At 49.6% G+C, this 17052-nt stretch overlaps 1 protein-coding gene across 1 annotated transcript; it reads left to right on the forward strand.

Annotated features, from left to right (window-relative positions):
* The first annotated feature begins 487 nt into the window (after positions 1-487).
* On the forward strand, positions 488-6644 carry LOC104692605 (ly6/PLAUR domain-containing protein 2-like). The gene is made up of 3 exons (XM_010404684.4): positions 488-655; positions 3530-3649; positions 4686-6644. Exons 1-3 carry the CDS (start codon positions 604-606, stop codon positions 4895-4897), a joined length of 384 nt encoding a protein of 127 aa, XP_010402986.4. The 5' UTR covers positions 488-603; the 3' UTR covers positions 4898-6644.
* The last annotated feature ends 10408 nt before the right edge of the window (positions 6645-17052 follow it).

Consider the following 17052-nt stretch of genomic DNA (forward strand, 5'->3'; position numbering starts at 1 on the left):
CACCATATCCCACTGGCCTCCAAGTGACTCCCACACCCAGCAGCTCAATTAATAACCAAGGGATCCAGAAATCAGGCTTGATTTTGAACTGGATTTGGGAAAACAAACATCTTTGGGCAACCTCAGTCATGCCAGCCCATGGAATCATTTTTCCAAAGCACGTGGAAGCCCAGCCTGCTGTCACTTGCCCCTTGACCGTGGTTGGCCAGTGCAACCAGTGTGACACAAGACAGCTCTGGGCTCATGGAGCCAGGCTGGAAGGAGCAAACACACCTTGGTCACATTCCCCATCCAAGCCCTGGCACGGGGCCACACCTTGCAGTGCCAGCCGTGTTTTTCCTTTTCCATGGGACCAGCCCCGGGACATAAACCTGGGGAAGAGCCGAGGTATGGCAGGAGTCTGCTCATTGCGGTGATGTCACCTCATCAGGGAACTTGTTCCTCTGCAAATCCCAATCCAGACTGGAGCTGGGCTCTCCCCTGATCACCCCGAGGGAATCCGCCCACAGGATCAACAACAGGTGGTGGAGGGTGGGAAAACATATAAAGCTCCTTGGGAGCAGCTTCTTGGATCTGTCCTGGCTGCCTGGATCTGCTCTCAGCATGAAGAAGCTCCTGGTTGGATTCCTGCTGGGCCTGGCATTCGTGGAGTTGGGTAAGAGCTCCTCATTCCCAACACTCCAGGGACCCCCTGGGAAATTCCCGGGAGGGGAGGGAGGGGAAAGACCTGCTAACCCCCGGGTAGGGGCAATGATGCCTTTTGTATTGAAGAAGGTCAAAGGGTGAAGTGGGAAAGGGGAGATGCATTCCTGGTGGGAAGAGCTGTGATGCCTGGCTGGGAGCGACGCTCATCCTTCAGATACCTGTCACCCATACCCAGGGGTGGAGGGGACAACCACAGGGCAGGACCAGCCTGGGAAAGAGCCTGAAGCGCCAGCCTCTACCTAAGCTGCCACCCTCTCCCTTCAGAAATGGGATGGCATATGCTCATCCTGAGCTCCTGCCATCCCTAAAACCTCCCAGCTGGCTACTTGAAGTGCTGAAAGCCAGAAGGTGAAACTTTAATATAGATAAGGGTGAGGGTATGAGAAATAACTTCAAGGACATTGGAAAGGTTTATTAAACCCCCAGCTCCAGGATTTTCCCTTATTTCAGGAGATAGGTGGGAATGGGAAATTCCCCTGGGTCTGTGATGGGTCTGGATCTTGGGCAAGCTGGCAGCAGGGTTTGGTCATTGCTGTGTCCTTCCTGCATCTGGATGTGACCAACTTCAGCTACACCCCTGCCTGGAACAGCCATTCCAGGGGTGACACCAACCCAGAGGGGTTTAACCTACAGCCCATGGGCCCCAGAGCTCCTCAGGCTGCTTCCATGGGACCCTGAAAGACCTCAAAGGAAAGGCAGCCTGGGCAGGGATCAAACTTATCTCCATCTGGAGCTTTGTCTTGGATTTAATGGAATTTCTGAGAAACCACCCAAGGTGTCAAAGAATTTTATTTTTTTGCTTTATAGCTGAAATCAGGCAGAAGTAAAATTTTTGGGGTGATCCAGAGGGAAGCAGCTGGTCTAGGCACCCCTCTTGCAGCTGAGGGATGTGTCTGTGACCATTTATACTCCCGAGGTTGGATATGAAGAGATGGAAGGTCCTGTTGGACAGTGAGGAACAGGGAATTATTGGCTCAGATCAGGACACAGAGCTGTCCCTGTTCGGTTCTTCTGTCCTGGTTCTTACAGATTTGGGCTTTCCTCTTCCATTCAACCTTCCCACAAAACCCGTGTCCTCTAAATGCCCCACCCAGAGTCAGTGGAAGATGAGGGGGTTGAGGTTTTCCTTCCTTAAACCTGCTTTTAACTGGGATTAATTCCCCCAATGCACTTCCCTGCTCATCCATGAAAATTCTGAGGTTTGGAAATGGAAACCACCTCACCCCAAGGGTTTCAGAGCAGTTTCTCAAGTGCCTTAAGCCAGAACTGCTCCATCCATCCACCCATCCTACACATCCACAGACATCCAAATGATTGTTGATAATGTGTTACCTCTGTTAAAATGTAAACAGCCTCTCGTGGATCATTGGGAAGGGATCTAGTGAGGTCCTGAGCTGGGATAAACAGGGATGGCTCCACCACCCTGTTTACAGGGAGTATGGCCACAAGAACATTGAAATATTCCCAGGAAGAAATCCTTTTTACTTCTGCAAAGAGACAAAGAAAAGTTTTGCGCCCTGTAGGCTCTACCCCACAGCTGAATTTTCCAAGGGAGCTGCTACGAGGAGTAGATGCCTTAAAAATTCCTTCTGAAGTCAGGTGTTCAAACAAATGCCTTCAAAAATATTTATCCTTATCACAAAGCCCCAGAGGTTCCTTTGTGACAGCAGAACGGGAACAAAAACACAGCATCGGTGTGAATTTTTACCAATAGATGGCACTGGACGCTTTCAGGATGCTTTTCAGCAGCTGGCAGGAGGGTAGGCTAGAAAATCTCAAACCGGGCTGGATTTTGTCACCAAGCCACACCAGCAGGAATTTGGAAAATCCACACTCTCAGTATCTGCTGGCTGTGGATGGACAAGGCTCACACTGAGATTTTTGAGAGCTGCTGTGACCAAGATTTGCATATTTAGAGATGTCCCTCCCTCAAGTGGGAGCCAGCGAGGGTCTGTACAGCACCTCTTTAAAAAGCAGCAGTAGCCCCTCATGAGAGTGGTTGTGAGGCCACACTCAGCCCTCAGGATCTCTGGTACAGCTCTGAAATTGAAATCCTGCTCTCAGTTACTGATTCCTGCAGAATTTCCCTCAAACAAACAGGAGGGAGCTGTTGCTGTGAGGGAAGGGATGGGGGAACTGCCACTGTCATGGCTTGGGAATGTTGCTGTCAGCAGAAGGAGCTGGTTTTTACAATCATGGAATATCCTGATTTGGAAGGGACCCACAAGGATCATCAAAGTCCAACTCCTGGCCCCACACAGGCCATCCCAACAATCCCACCCTGTGCCTGAGAGCATTGTCCTGAACTCTTGATGCCATGCTGGGAAGCTCATTCCAGTGCCTGACCACCCTCTGGGCGAAGAACCTTTTCCTGATATCCAGTCTAAACCTGGCCTGACACAGTTTCAGGCCATTCCCTTGGATCCCGTCACTGGTCACAGAGAGATCGGTGCTGCCCCTCCACTTCCCCTCAGAAGGAAGTTGTAGATCCCAAAAAGTCTCCCCACAGCCTCCTCTTCTCCAGGCTGAATTCTTACAGAGGACGCTCAGACCTACCAAAACTCCTCAAGGAACAGATCCCTCTAAATCCCTGCTCTTTTCTGGGCTGCTGAGCCTCCAAAGTCGTGTTCAGGCCCAGCTGCTGTAACAGCACCCTTGTCCTCCAGTGCTGGGATTTGGTCTTTCCCCTCTGGCATATCCAAGCTTTGCCAGTGCCTCTGGGTGTGCCTAATTTTGGACACTGCTGCATTTCAGTCAGGAAGCTGCAGATTTGGGTCTGTTTTCCCTATTTTGTCACCTCAGAGCCCTCCTGTCCCCTCTGCAGCCCAGTCCCTGCGATGTTACACGTGCAAGGAGCCCACAGACATTTCCCGGTGCATGAAAGCCACCGTGTGTCCCCCAAAAGCCACCGTGTGCACCACGACGCTGCACTCCGTGGAGACAGGTGAGTCCCAACGCCCTCCCTGAGGGATCCCAGGGAGAAATCCAAGAATTCCATGATGGGTTGGGTTGGAAGGGACCTTAAAGATCATTGAATTCCAAACTCCCACATTCCACTATCCCAGGTTGCTCCAAACCCCATCCAGCCTGGCCTTGGACACTTCCAGGGATCCAGGGGCAGCCACAGCTTCTCTGGGCAAACTGCCAGGGCCTCCCCACCCTCCCAGCCAAGAATTCCTCCCCAATATCCCACCTAACTTTACCCTATTCCAGTTTAAAGCCATTCCCTGTGTCCTGTCCCTCCATCCCTTGTCCCAAGTCCCTCTCCAGCTCTCCTGGAGCCCCTTTAGGCACTGGAAGGGGCTCTGAGGTCTCCTTGGAGCCTTCCCTTCTCCAGGCTGGACATTCCCAGCTCTCCCAGCCTGGCTCCAGAGCAGAGAGGCTCTAGCCCTTGGAGCATCTCCATGACCTTCTCTGGACCTGTTCCAACAGGTCCATGACTTTCTTCCACTCAGGACCTCAGAGCTGGAGGCAGCTCTGCAAGTGGGATCTCACCTGAGCAGAGTAGAGGGGGAGAATCACCTCCCTCAACCTCCTGGCCACGCTTCCCTCTCCCCATCCCAGTCCCAGCTTGGATTATCCTTTAGCGTGTCTATAAAAATCCAGGTGAAATTATCCCAGTTTAAAGAGGGAAGGAGAGAAATCCAACGGATTTGGAGCCTCATAGTGAAGTATCAGGACTCACTGCACTTACTCCCTCTGTGTTGTCTTTCCTACCCCAATACCTTTATGGACCCTGAATTTATAGATGGTGCAAACATCTACAGGGACTTGTGTCCCTTGTCCATGCTGGAATGATTTTGGAAGGAGCAGGAGGGTGAGAGAGAGTCAGCAGTGAGAACTGGCAGACCTGTTCCCACAAAAAATAGGCTGGACTAGAGGCCCCCACGGATTAGAGATGTCCAACACCTCCTCTGTCAGTGTTTCTCAATCCCATTTCCTTTTGCCATTTCTTCCCCTCTCCAATCCGCCTCTCCCAGGTTATCCCTTTTTTGGCAACATTACCGTGACCAGGGACTGTGAGGAGGAATGCCTCTCCTACGACGGGATAGGGGCAACGAGGCCCAAGACCTGCTGCTTCACTGACCTGTGCACGGATGACGCCAGGAGCAGCAGTGGGCTGAGGAGCAGCTCGGCAGCGCTGAGCCTGGTGGCCATGGTGGCCGGAGCAGTCCTCCAGGGCTCCCTGTGAGGTCACAAGTCTCCCAGCTCCAGGCAGAAGCCCACCACTCTCCCTGCCAAGCTGCCTCATGGACTCTTAGATGCTTTGGGAATGTCCTTCTTCGCTGACATGTGGCTTCACCCCATCTCCAACGCTGGATTCAAGCAAAGAGTTTGGACACCTGGACTTAAACCCCTCAAATCTCCAGTTTCCAGCTGTTAAAGCAGATGTTCCTCACCTTCAGCTGCTTCTGGTCCTCAGGACCCACAGAGAATGGGTTGGGTTGGAAGGAACCTTCAGGATCATCCAGTTCCAACCCCCTGCCATGGGCAGGGACACCTTCCACTATCCCAGGTTGCTCCAAGCCCCTCCAACCCAGCCTGGAACAATTCCAGGGGGGGCAGCCACAGCTTCAGCTTCTCTGGGCAACCTGTGCCACGTCCTGAGCGAGAGGAGCAGATGGATCTGGGCCCAGTTACTTCCTGCCCATCAGGGTGTGGGTGGCAACTGCAGATAGCTGGCACTTGATTCCAAGGATAAGCTAAGAAATGAGTTCAGAAGGGCTCAACTTCCCTGTGGGAATGGGATGGATTTCTGGAAAGCTCAGAAGAACACTCCCTGGACTGACATGCCAGGGTAGGTCAGACCTGCAAACCCAAATATCCAAGTTTGGCCAGACAAATACTACCCCACCCTCAGCCTCTGCCTGAGCTCAGGTTGGAGTCGGAGCTCCCAGATTTCCCTTTCCAGGTATTTTAAAGACTATTCCAAGCAAATTCTTCTGTTGCTCTGCCATCCCTCCTGAGCAAAAACTGCAGGATAGGAAAAGTAATGGTTATCCCAGACCCTCAACTCTGGAAAAAATCTGTTAAAAGTGCTGGGATCCCAGCTGGGATTTGCTTGGAGTAGCTGTAGGAATGATTCTAATGTAAAAGCATCTGGAGTGGAAGCAGATATGGATGAGCCAGGTGCGCCCAGCTCACAGAGATCCAGGGAATTTGCCATTCCCTCTGTTCCTATTGCCAGGGACCATCCAGAGGATCAGGAAGCAAAAGCAGAATGGAGCATGCTTACACCCCATGCACCATCCTTGTGTCTTCATGGCACCCCTGCAACCTCCTCTGTAGCAGTCTATTTTTCCTCCTTTTTTTTTTTTCCTTTTTCCACTCTGTTTCCCTAAGAAACAAAATCAGGGGGGCTCTTTTTCCTCCTTGCACTGAGGGAATTGTTTCTCAAGGTCTGTCTCAGTACCATTTAGAAGAAAATGCTTGGCAATTTTGCACTCCTTGGCAGAGGTCCCTGTGAGCTCAGGAGGATGATGAGCCCTTTTTCCTGGAGGTGAAACCCTCAGAACTCCACTAAAACACTGACAACTTCCCTGAGACCCCCTGGCAATGCTGAGATCTACAGGGCAAAAATGCCATGGAGAGGATAATAATTGGAAGTTACTCCAATCCCGGTATTCCACCCACCCTCGCAGACACTGAGCTCCAGCCCCTGCTTCCCACTCGTCTGTTCTGTTTTTCCCTGCTCCAAAAACCAGTCGGATGTGTCAGGCCAGAAGCAAAACTCCATCCCTGCCATCCTCAGAGCTCATTCCTTTTTTTATCCTGGCTTCCAGCTCTATCTCCAGTGGCCTTTCCATGTTTTCTGCAGCATCCTGGGCTCTGCTTTCCACGTGTGCATGGGGCAGGGTCTGGATATAGAGGGACTGGGAGGGTGAGGGTTCCCTTCTGGGTGAGAATTTCACAAATAAAGTTGGATTCTCTGGTTTTCAGCCTGCAGCATCTTTCTTTTGTGCTTGATATTCCCATGGGAAAGGAGTGTGGGGCAGCACAAGGTGCAGGGAGGGGGTTTCTGTCTGGTTTTTCAGCTCCCAAACTGTCCTGTGCCAGACAGGGGGAAAACTACACACAAGGACAAGCAAAGAAGTGGAAGAATCCTCCTTGAAAGAGCCATATTTAAGGCTATCCCTGCAGGAAAAGGAGGCAGAGAAGGGTAAAATACAGTCCAGTGTGACAGGAGGCTCTTTTGGGATATGCACTGGGAGAACTGGGGGATTTCAAGGAGCAAAAGAGAAAGGGCCTGAGCTCAGCATTGCGGCCAACAGGAGGCTGGGAGTGACAATTCTGTGCTGCAAAGATGCTCCAAGTGGGGACTGTGCCCTTGTATCACCAGAGCTGGCTGTGAGCTCCCAGCCCCTCCCGGCCTCCTGTCACCCAGGACTTACCTGCCAACGTGGCCACGAGTTTCTATGGGAGCTAAAACAGAATCAAAAGCAGATTTTTATCTTCAAAACACCTCTAATACATTTCTTGATTAGGAGAGGTGACAAACCCTTCACACAGCGGTACAAAATGGCCTTTTTTGCGTTACAAGTCACCTGTTCACACTGCGGCAGCCACAAGGCTGAACAGGCCTCACTGGGAGCACTTAAAACAATCGAATTTGCTGTTTCTTTGGTTATTGCTGTTATTTATCCCTCCCTTTGCTCCGTAGGAGTTAAACCCAGCGAGTGCCACTGCCCCAGGAAATGCAGGAGATTCAAAGGCCTGGCCGGACTTTTGCGTCACTGGGTCAAGTGGACACAGGGAGGGAGAAGTTTAAATATAGGCTGGAGAAAATAGAACAGAGGAAAATGTGTCTCCAAAGGGCTGGAAAAAGACCTGCAACCTCTTGGCCCTGCCAGGTGAGGCTTCGCAGTAGGCGGAATCCAGCGCTGATGTTGCTCTGCTGAAGGATTTTTCTTGTCTGTCTGAGGGTTTCTGCTTCCCAGCACATCCAGAGATTTTATCACTGGATTTGAGGGTATTCCTTGGTGCCTTATGCTTCATCTGGCCAAAAAAACCTGCATTTTCCATCGTCTTCCAGCCCTCCTGCAAATGTGGGGCAGCCCTAGAGATGTGCACAATCCTGGAATGGTTTGGGTTGGAAAGGACCTTCAAGATCATTGAATTCCAACCCCCTGCCACAGGCAGGGACACTTTCCACTATCCCAGGTTGCTCCAAGCCCCATCCAGCCTGGCCTTGAACACTTCCAGGGATGGGGCAGCCACAAATTCTCTGGGCAACCTCTGCCAGGGCCTCCCCACCTTCACAGGGAGGAATTTTTTCCTGATCTGCACCTCCTGCTTCCAGTTACAAACCTGAAGTGCTTTTGTCCACCCAGAAATTCGAGAGTAAAGAACAACAGAGGCTTATCTGTGTGGATATTCCAGCTGGGATACCCTGTTGAGTCCCACCTCCATCAGGAATTTGTGTCTGCCTTGAGTAGACTTTCCTTGTGGGCTCCACGACTCTCGGAGGTGGGGGTGGGCATTCCAAAAAATAATTCCTCGTTGGAGACACGCAACACTCACCTTGGATTTGAACTGAAGGAGGAGCCAGGTTCAGTCATGGTTTGCCCTGGGCAGAATTCCCACAGAAGCATCACAGGAACAGCAGGATTAACATTTAAAGGACTGGGTTTTCCAGCAGGGATCATTTCCAGTTGCTTTCCACAGCAGGACACTGGTCAGACCATGAGTGATGGTTGTTATCCCAGCATGCCCTGATTGCAGAGGTGGGAAACACCAGGAGCTGTTTGGCTGCTTCATTCTTTAAAATTTTTACATATTTTATCATCTTTGGGAGTGAGAGAGTGAAAAAAAACCCCACACAGCCCTCTTGGAACACACATTAAACGTGAAAGAAAGAGAGATGAGACAAGGGCAGAAATTATTGCAACATTCCAAGAGCAGGAAAAAGAAGGGGATATTTTTTGCAGTCGGGACATTGCATGTAAAACAGAGCTCTGATGTCATCAAATACAGAGAGGACTTGTAGTTCTTACTAAAAATACTTATCTAGAATATAAATATACATTAGAGTGTAGCTGCGAGGCTTCTGGAGAGCTCTGCCACAGCCTTGTATTTACAGAGAGGGATTTAAATGTTTAATTCCGCACCCTCAAAGGAAAGTCACTCCATCTGAAGGAGTTATTAATTATGGAATGCGCCTGGCAGCACTGAAGTGCAGCAGCAGTGATATCATTTTCAATATCACTCCCAAATTATTTCTCATCTCAAACCTATCATGTGCACTTTTTTCCGGTCTTAAAATAGAGCTATTTTTCCATATTAGGGTTTGGAGGGCTTGGAGCATCTGCCTCTGACACGGCAGCACATCCTCTCTTGGATATCTTCATTTTTCTCCTGCGTGACTCTTGCATCCCTAATTCCAGAGGAACACAGAAGCCTCTTTCCCTCTTTATTCTGTACAGCCCCAGGCCTGAAAACAAAGCCTAAAAATGAGGTGAAAACAACCTTTCGTTGTCAGCAGCAGATGTGTTGAGGGGGAAGAAAGTCAAGCACAGCATAGTGGTTGGGATCTTAATTTAGAAAAGTCATTGTGGGTCACTTGGATAGGAGAGAGATGCTCAGAGTGCTGAAAAAGGCTGGGGTAGATGGTCTGGGTGGGCTCCACCTCTGGCACAGACCTGGGACCGTACTCTGCACATTCCCATCAGGTTTGAAAATGCACAGGATGTGCTTTAATCCTTCTGTGTTTTAATCCTTCTCCTTGAATCCTTCTGGTCTGGGTCCTGATCCCCTTTCCCCCCTCAGCCCCCATTGGACAGATGGGAATTGTCACACGTTGGTAGCTCCAGGCATGGTCCAACCACACATCTTTAGGACTGAGTTTTAAAATTCTGAATATCCTTAGTAAATGTCGGTGAGGACACTGTGCCTTGAGGGGAAACAATTTTTCACCGGTTCCTGGTTGGGCAAATTGCTGAAATCCATGAGGTCCAACATATTACAGGGAACTGAAAGCCAAAATATATGAAATCCATGGATCAGAGTCCCAAAAACCTGATCCAGAATCTGAACAGAAATACCACAGGCTGCCTTTGGCCAGCAGGTCTCTCAGTGGAATCATGGAATGGTTTGGGTTGGATGAGTCCGTAAAAATCATCAAATTCCAACCTCTCTGCCATGGGACACCTTCCACTATCCCAGTTTGCTCCAAGACCTGTCCAACGCTCCCTTGAACACTTCCAAGGATGGGGCAGCCACAACTTCTGTGGGCAACCTGTGCCAGGGCCTCCCCGCCTTCCCAGCCAAGAATTTCTCCCCAATATCCCATTTACCCCTGCCCTCTGTCAGTGGGAAGCCATTCCCAGTGTCCTGGCAATCCAGGCCTGTGTAATACAAGGGGTGAATATGTTTTCCATGTCTTCAGGTCTTTCCTGCCCATTCCAAGGACAGTTTGATGTGTCCTCAGTCACACCAGCAGTGACACCCCTGTACTGAGGCACAGTTCCAATCTTGTTTTGATGCAAGCCTTGCCCTGGACTCCTCATGCAGGAGCAGTAGCATTATTCCTGTCTTGTTGGGACTGGGACATCCATCCCTTCACATCCCTGAAATAGAAATTGCTTTCACTCAATAGTCAGGGAAGGAGATTTAAAAGATTTCCTTGAAAAGCAGGTTGAGTGATGCCAAGGAGCTCCAGTGTCAGTGCATTTGCTCCTGCAGTACCTTTCGATTTAAAATTATGGAATCACAGAATATCCTGAGTTGGAAGAGACCCACAAGGATCATCACATCCAGCTCCTGGCCTTGCACAGGACACCTCCAAAAATCCCACCAGACGAGCAGAGTGAGGAGCTTGGGATGCTTGGGGGAAGCTCTGCCCCTTCTTTGAGCACTGCTGCTCCACACATTCCTTGGCTGCTCCCTGGGTTCCCCAGATGAGGCACAAACACGGGCTGGGGCTCAAGGCTTTGCCTCTGTGAAATCCCGGGGGTGGGTGGAATTCTGCCAGTCGAAACTGTGCCCTGGGCAGTGGCAGGATTCCAGAGGGTGGCTGGGAGCCAGCAGGGACAGGAGATTCTTGCAGAGGGATGTGCCAGTGCTCCCAGTGAGGAACATCGATCCAAAGTGGGATTCCTGGGAACAGGCTCACCATGAGCTGATTATCAACTTGCTTTGATGTAGTTCTTCATCACGGACCTTCTGAATCCTTAAAAAAGTGTCTTCATTCCCACTGGAAACTTCCATAGAACCTTTTCCACCCAAAAATCTCTTTAGTGAAATACACAGGGACTTCACAAACTCCTGCCATGCAGCAAATCCAAAGAAGCAGCTCTCTGTTGTTACCTGCTCATGCACAAAGCCCAGATCAGATGAGCAATGTCCTTACAAAACCGAGCTGAAAACAAGCCAGACTTTGTTCCTAATCTTTCCTGGCTGCTGCCAATCTCCAGGGAGAGAAGCCACAGGTGAACAGGTGTTTTTAGCATCAAGACAGCTGTCACCGTACTGGGAGATGCCACCCAAATCTGAAAGAGAAACAAATACCCAGGAGATGGTGACAGACTTTGACACACTCACAGCAGAGCAGGAAAGTCATCCTGGAAAGGAGGGGAGAGGGGAATAGGAAAATACCTGGGTTTTTCCCCACAAAATGAGGGGTTTTAAATAAAATGCCATCATCCACCATGCATGGACAGCTTGAGAACTTTGGGGAATGCAACTAGGAAGGGTTTTTTGCCTGCTGGTGCCCTTGGATCACAAAAGGGGTCTCTGAAATCTTATTTCTGCTGTGCCAGCTCTGTGCAAAGATGTCACAGCCTGGTTGGGGTTCCTCAAGCACAGAGAGCCAGTCTTGATATCTCAAGGGGCTTTTACTACTCAAGGACCATGTGCCAAGGGTCTCCTGAGCTTTTAAAAGTCAATTCCCACCCTTACTTCTTCTATCATTTCTTTGAAGAAGAAAACTCATCTGAAATCTGTGCATCTTTGTGGCTCATATTCCAGACCTTCACTGCTGTGATGGTCAAAAACCACAGGGATAATAAATTCCTGCCCTTCTTCTCCCTGCTCTTGGATGATATTTCCATGGGCTCCAGCCTGTTCTGATCTGCTCTTGGAAGATCAGCACTCCAAGCACAATAATTATCATTATTTGTGACCGTCACCTTGAGAAATCCAAGTTCTGTGCAAGATGTCACCAGTTAGAAGAAAATCACAAAAGGGTCCTTGGAGGATCTGTTGTTTTCCGTCTCCTGGGTTGGATAAAGGAGATGAGATGTTTTATTTGGATAATCTCTAATATTACCCCTTTAAAAAGGTAATTCATGAATTCTTTTTCCACAGAAAACCACGGCTGAGAGTCCCATTGGTGTCCTCTTTTTTTTGGAATAAAATGCAGTTCCTGGCTGGAGGCTGCTTTGAAAAGCCATGAGATCACTGGGAAAGAACTATCAGGTGTGTAGAGTCAAGCACTCACTTTGTGCTCAGGGGACAATCATTTGGTCACACAAGTGCATCTAAAACCTACAGAAAATTCTGTGTCACGTGAAAAATGGCAGCAAAGTAAAAATGGATCTTCATGCATGGAATTTCCTTTTTATCTGGACATGTCTTTGAGGGAGAGAGAGAAGAGAAGAGAAGAGAGAAGACAGAAGAGAGGAGGGGAGGGGAGGGGAGGGGAGGGGAGGGGAGGGGAGGGGAGGGGAGGGGAGGGGAGGGGAGGGGAGGGGAGGGGAGAGAAGAGAAAAGAGAAGAGAAGAAGAAGAGAAGAGAAGAGAAGAGAAGAGAAGAAGAGAAGAGAAGAGAAGAGAAGAGAAGAGAAGAGAAGAGAAGAGAAGAGAAGAGAAGAGAAGAGAAGAGAAGAGAAGAGAAGAGAAAAGAGAAGAGAAGAGAAGAGAAGAGAAGACTGAAAAGTTTGGGGCACCAACCACCTCTCTGGGAAGCCTGTCCCACTGTTTGATCCCCCTTTTCTGTGAAGAAATCCCTCCTAATTTCTAGTCTAAGATGAGGTGTTCAGCTCCCCTTTTTTAATCCATCCAAGTCTTTTATTCAGTGTCATTTCTCCACTTTCCATGATTCCATGGATTTTTCCAAGCTTTAGAGCTCAACCATCCTCCACCCCACCCTGAGCTGCTCAGGGAAGCTCTGTTCAAGCTGAGAATTCCCAGGGACCTCAGCCAGAGTGATGGAATCCATCCTGATTCATGTCCCAACCTCTGAACTGTGGTGCCAGCAGTGTTTGGATTAGGAGCCCTGAGGAGTGGCTGATTTTTTTTTTGGGGGGGAAGGCCAGGACAGCAGGAGCATGTGCACGTGGATGGATGGAAGGGTGGATGGATGGACGGATGGATGGGTGGATGGATGGATGGATGGACGGATGGGTGGATGGGTGGGTGGATGGATTGACGGATGGGTGGGTGGATGGATGGGTGAATGGACGGATGGGTGGGTGGACGGATGGATGGATGGATGGATGGATGGACGGATGGGTGGATGGACAGATGGGTGGATGGACAGATGGGTGGGTGGATGGATGGGTGGATGGATGGGTGGGTGGATGGATGGATGGGTGGATGGATGGATGGGTGGATGGATGGATGGGTGGATGGGCAGATGGGTGGGTGGATGGATGGGTGGATGGGTGGATGGGTGGGTGGATGGGTGGATGGGTGGATGGGTGGATGGGTGGATGGGTGGATGGACAGATGGGTGGGTGGATGGATGGGTGGATGGATGGGTGGGTGGATGGATGGATGGGTGGATGGGCAGATGGGTGGATGGGTGGATGGGTGGGTGGATGGGTGGATGGATGGGTGGATGGGTGGGTGGATGGATGGGTGGATGGGTGGGTGGATGGGTGGATGGATGGGTGGATGGATGGATGGGTGGATGGGTGGATGGAGCTGTGTTCTTGTTTCTCCCTCGTTGCTCAATAACCTCGTTTATTTTGGCAGCCTCTTGCCAGCCCTGCAGGCCAAGGAAGAGTTAATGGGTTTTATGGAATCCTGTAATCATCCAAACTCCGGGACAACATGTGCTAGCATTATTGGTTCATTAAGGATTAGGTGCACCTGAGCTTAATGAGGCTGTTAGGGGTTTGTAGGAGCTGACTACAAACCCCCAGATGTTTGCAGCTGGATTGTCTCCAAGATCCTCATGCTTTGTTTTGGGTGACAAGGAGTGACAAAGTCACCTCCTCCCAGCACTCAGGTAGAAATAACCCAGGAAAAGTCCCTGCCATGTCCTGGGTGCACCCAATCCCAAGGGAATGAGCATCCCATGGGGATGGGTGGCGGCAGGTTCCTCTCTGCAGCCCTGGCAGATCCAGACCAGAGTGGGATAATCTTTTTCCTGGTCACAGGAGTAGAAATGAGGCTGAAGCATTCATGTTCCTCTTTTTATAGTATTGCTTCTCTCCTGGAAACTCGATGCTCAATCCCTGGGCTGTATCCTGCCATCCTAAAGGCCTGGAAAGATGCATGGAATTAGTCACCACTGGAGTAAACAGCTTTTTAAGGAAAGCAGGCTCATGACACACCTGAGCTGTTGAAATGCAGCACTGTTATTTCCAGTGGCTTTTTAGTTCTTCATGAGGTTTTATCCTGCTCTATTTTTGGGATCCGGATGCAGATTTTCCTTATAAATAGCTGATAACTGGGACAAGGATGCACTGGGCATCCAGACCTTGATTTTAGGGGGTGGAGAATGCAACATTTCCAGCCAAGCTTTCTGTGAGATCCTTCTCTCAGGAAAACTTTGCACCTGGAAAGTGTCCTGTATTCCCGGATACAATCAAATGGGAGCACTGGGAAGGATTCATTGCCAAGTTAACAAATTATTGGAACAAGGCTTTGAAGCTCTACAGCAACTTTTCCTCTGAGGAGCTCAGAGCCTGAATTTAGACACAAAAATTTCAGCATCAAAGCTGGCTGATAAATATTCCTCTCATTTTAGAGTCAAGGAAGCCATGCCATAAACCTGGGAATCGTCATGTGGGACACTGAACCAAAGCCCTTTGCTAAAGTTCATAAAATAAAAATCTCTGTGTGGTTTGTGAAGAGATTTAAATGATTAATTACTCTGAAAAATCAGGTTGTAAACATGTCCCAGCAAACAGAAACAATTCTGTTTGAAAGAAAGAATTTATTTAGATTGGATTTTGGGAAGGAATTCTTCCCTGGGAGGGTGGGGAAGCCCTGGCACAGGTTGCCCAGAGAAGCTGTGGCTGCCCCATCCCCGGAAGTGTCCAAGGCCAGGTTGGACGGGACTTGGAGCAACCTGGGATAGTGGAAAAATCCCTGCCCATGGCTGAGAGTTGGATGATCTTTCATGTCCCTTCCAACTCAAACCATCTTATTAAAAGTCCATAAAACTCCATAATTCACAAAAAAATGGGCTTTGGAACAGCACTTCCATCCACACATTGGGAAGAACAGCTGAATCGTCTCCCAAACCAGCCCACGGGGTTGGACCACAGACTCCAGAGTTGCCTTCCAATCTCATGTGTAATTCCCGATCTGGATCCATAGTGGGAGGCCACTCCTTTTATTTCTGCTTTACCCAAAACACCTCTCATTAGGCCTCAGTTGCTGTCACATCCAGCTAGAGATCTTTCCAAACATGAGCCAGAGTTTCCATTCTCTCTTGGACACCTGTGCTGGGTCCAAGTCCTTCCCAGTTTGTTTGCAAAGGGGATGGTGGGGTTGCCACAGGGAGCAGGGATTTGTAAATCCATTACCACGGCCTGGTGACACAGCCCTGCCCTTGAGGGCCTGTCACATTGACACAGCCTTGAAGTCAAAGATAATCTCCTTATATAACCATGGGAATTCTCCTTGGAGTGAAGGAAGTCATCCAGATTGGTTTTTAAAAACAGTTTTGAAAAGAACTAAAAGAACTTCCTGGGTTTTATGAGTGCACGTTTCTGCTTCCTGGTCTAGGCACACGCACAGCTCTGCTTGCAAACTGGGATGCTCACTCTGGGTACAACTATCCAGGGTTTGGTTTTTTTCCAGGAAAGTAAGGTGGCACTGCATGGACAGGCTGGGAGAGCTGGAGGTGTTCACCCAGAAGGCTCCAGGGAGAGCTTAGAGCTCCTTCCAGTGCCTAAAGGGGCTTCAAGAGAGCTGGAGAGGGATTTTGGACAAAGGATGGAGTGCCAAGACACAGGGAATGGCTTCCCACTGCCAGAGGGAAGGTTGAGATGGGATATTGGGAAGGATTTCTTCCCTGTGTGGGTGGCACAGGTTTCCCAGAGAAGCTGTGGCTGCTCCATCCCTGGAAGTGTCTAAGGCCAGGTTGGACAGGGCAGGAACAACTTGGTCTAGTGGAAGATGTCCCAGCCCCAGGGAATTACAGGGATGCACTTCCAGAGGAAACAACGCAAGCGCTGGTGAAATTCAGACTTCACATTTTCATCATCAGCAGCAGCAAAGGGCTTTTTTATGCAGGGACATAAAAGAAAACCTCGGTGCCAATCCCAGCAGGAAATCACAACTGCCTTGGCCTCTTGGAACACTTCCTCCAAGGAAGAATTAGCAAACACAATGGACTGATTCTACTCTGCAAGGATTGGAAGCACGACACAGATCCCTATTTTTCAGAAGCATCAGGGAAACGTTCTGGCAGGGCTGTTTGCTGATTCCCAGATTCCTGTGCTATATCCTGCAGTCACCAAGCTGGATTTTACCTGGAGGGATTTCAAGAGGGAATTCACCTGTCTTTGCCTCTGGAGACAGGGAGAAAACAAAATATATTCAGAGAAATATTGTAGGGAGCTTAGCTCTGTTCACAGGGAGGTTGTGTTTATCCAGAGTCCTGCCTGATCCCTACTGCTCCCAAGGGAATCTGTTTAGACAGCTCCAGGCCCGTGGGAAAGGCTCCCAGACTGGGAGCTGAAGCAACAAACCAGAGCCAGGTTGTTCTACAAAAATTCATGCCTGAGCTGAGCTAGGAGGAAAACCCAGACCACTTTATTAATTCACATTGACAAAAAATGGCAACTCATCCCAGCTCCATACAAGTATCAGGAAGGGGTGGGATGAGTGTCTGCTCCAAAGCCAGTCTCCACTGACCAAGCAAAGTCCCGCCTGACTTCCTCAGACAGCTTTTGGACAAGTTATCCATCTCTCCCTGAAGTTCTCCTTGCCTTTTGTCTCAAACATGAACCGTTGTCATCTCCCAGTGTTTCAAAGAAGATCTAGAAACGACTGAGCCAAACTCTTCCAAAGATTCACCGTGACAGGACAAGAGGCAAACCCAAGGGGTTGGGAGAGCTTGGGAGGAAAAAAAGGGAGAAAAAGGCTCATTCCTAAACAAATGCAGGGAAACCTTCAGGGAGAGCCTCAAACAGCCCCCAGGAGTGAGTAGGATCAGAAAAACAGATGG

Source organism: Corvus cornix, chromosome 2 (genome assembly GCF_000738735.6).
Source record: "Corvus cornix cornix isolate S_Up_H32 chromosome 2, ASM73873v5, whole genome shotgun sequence".
Classification (NCBI taxonomy): Eukaryota; Metazoa; Chordata; class Aves; order Passeriformes; family Corvidae; genus Corvus; species Corvus cornix.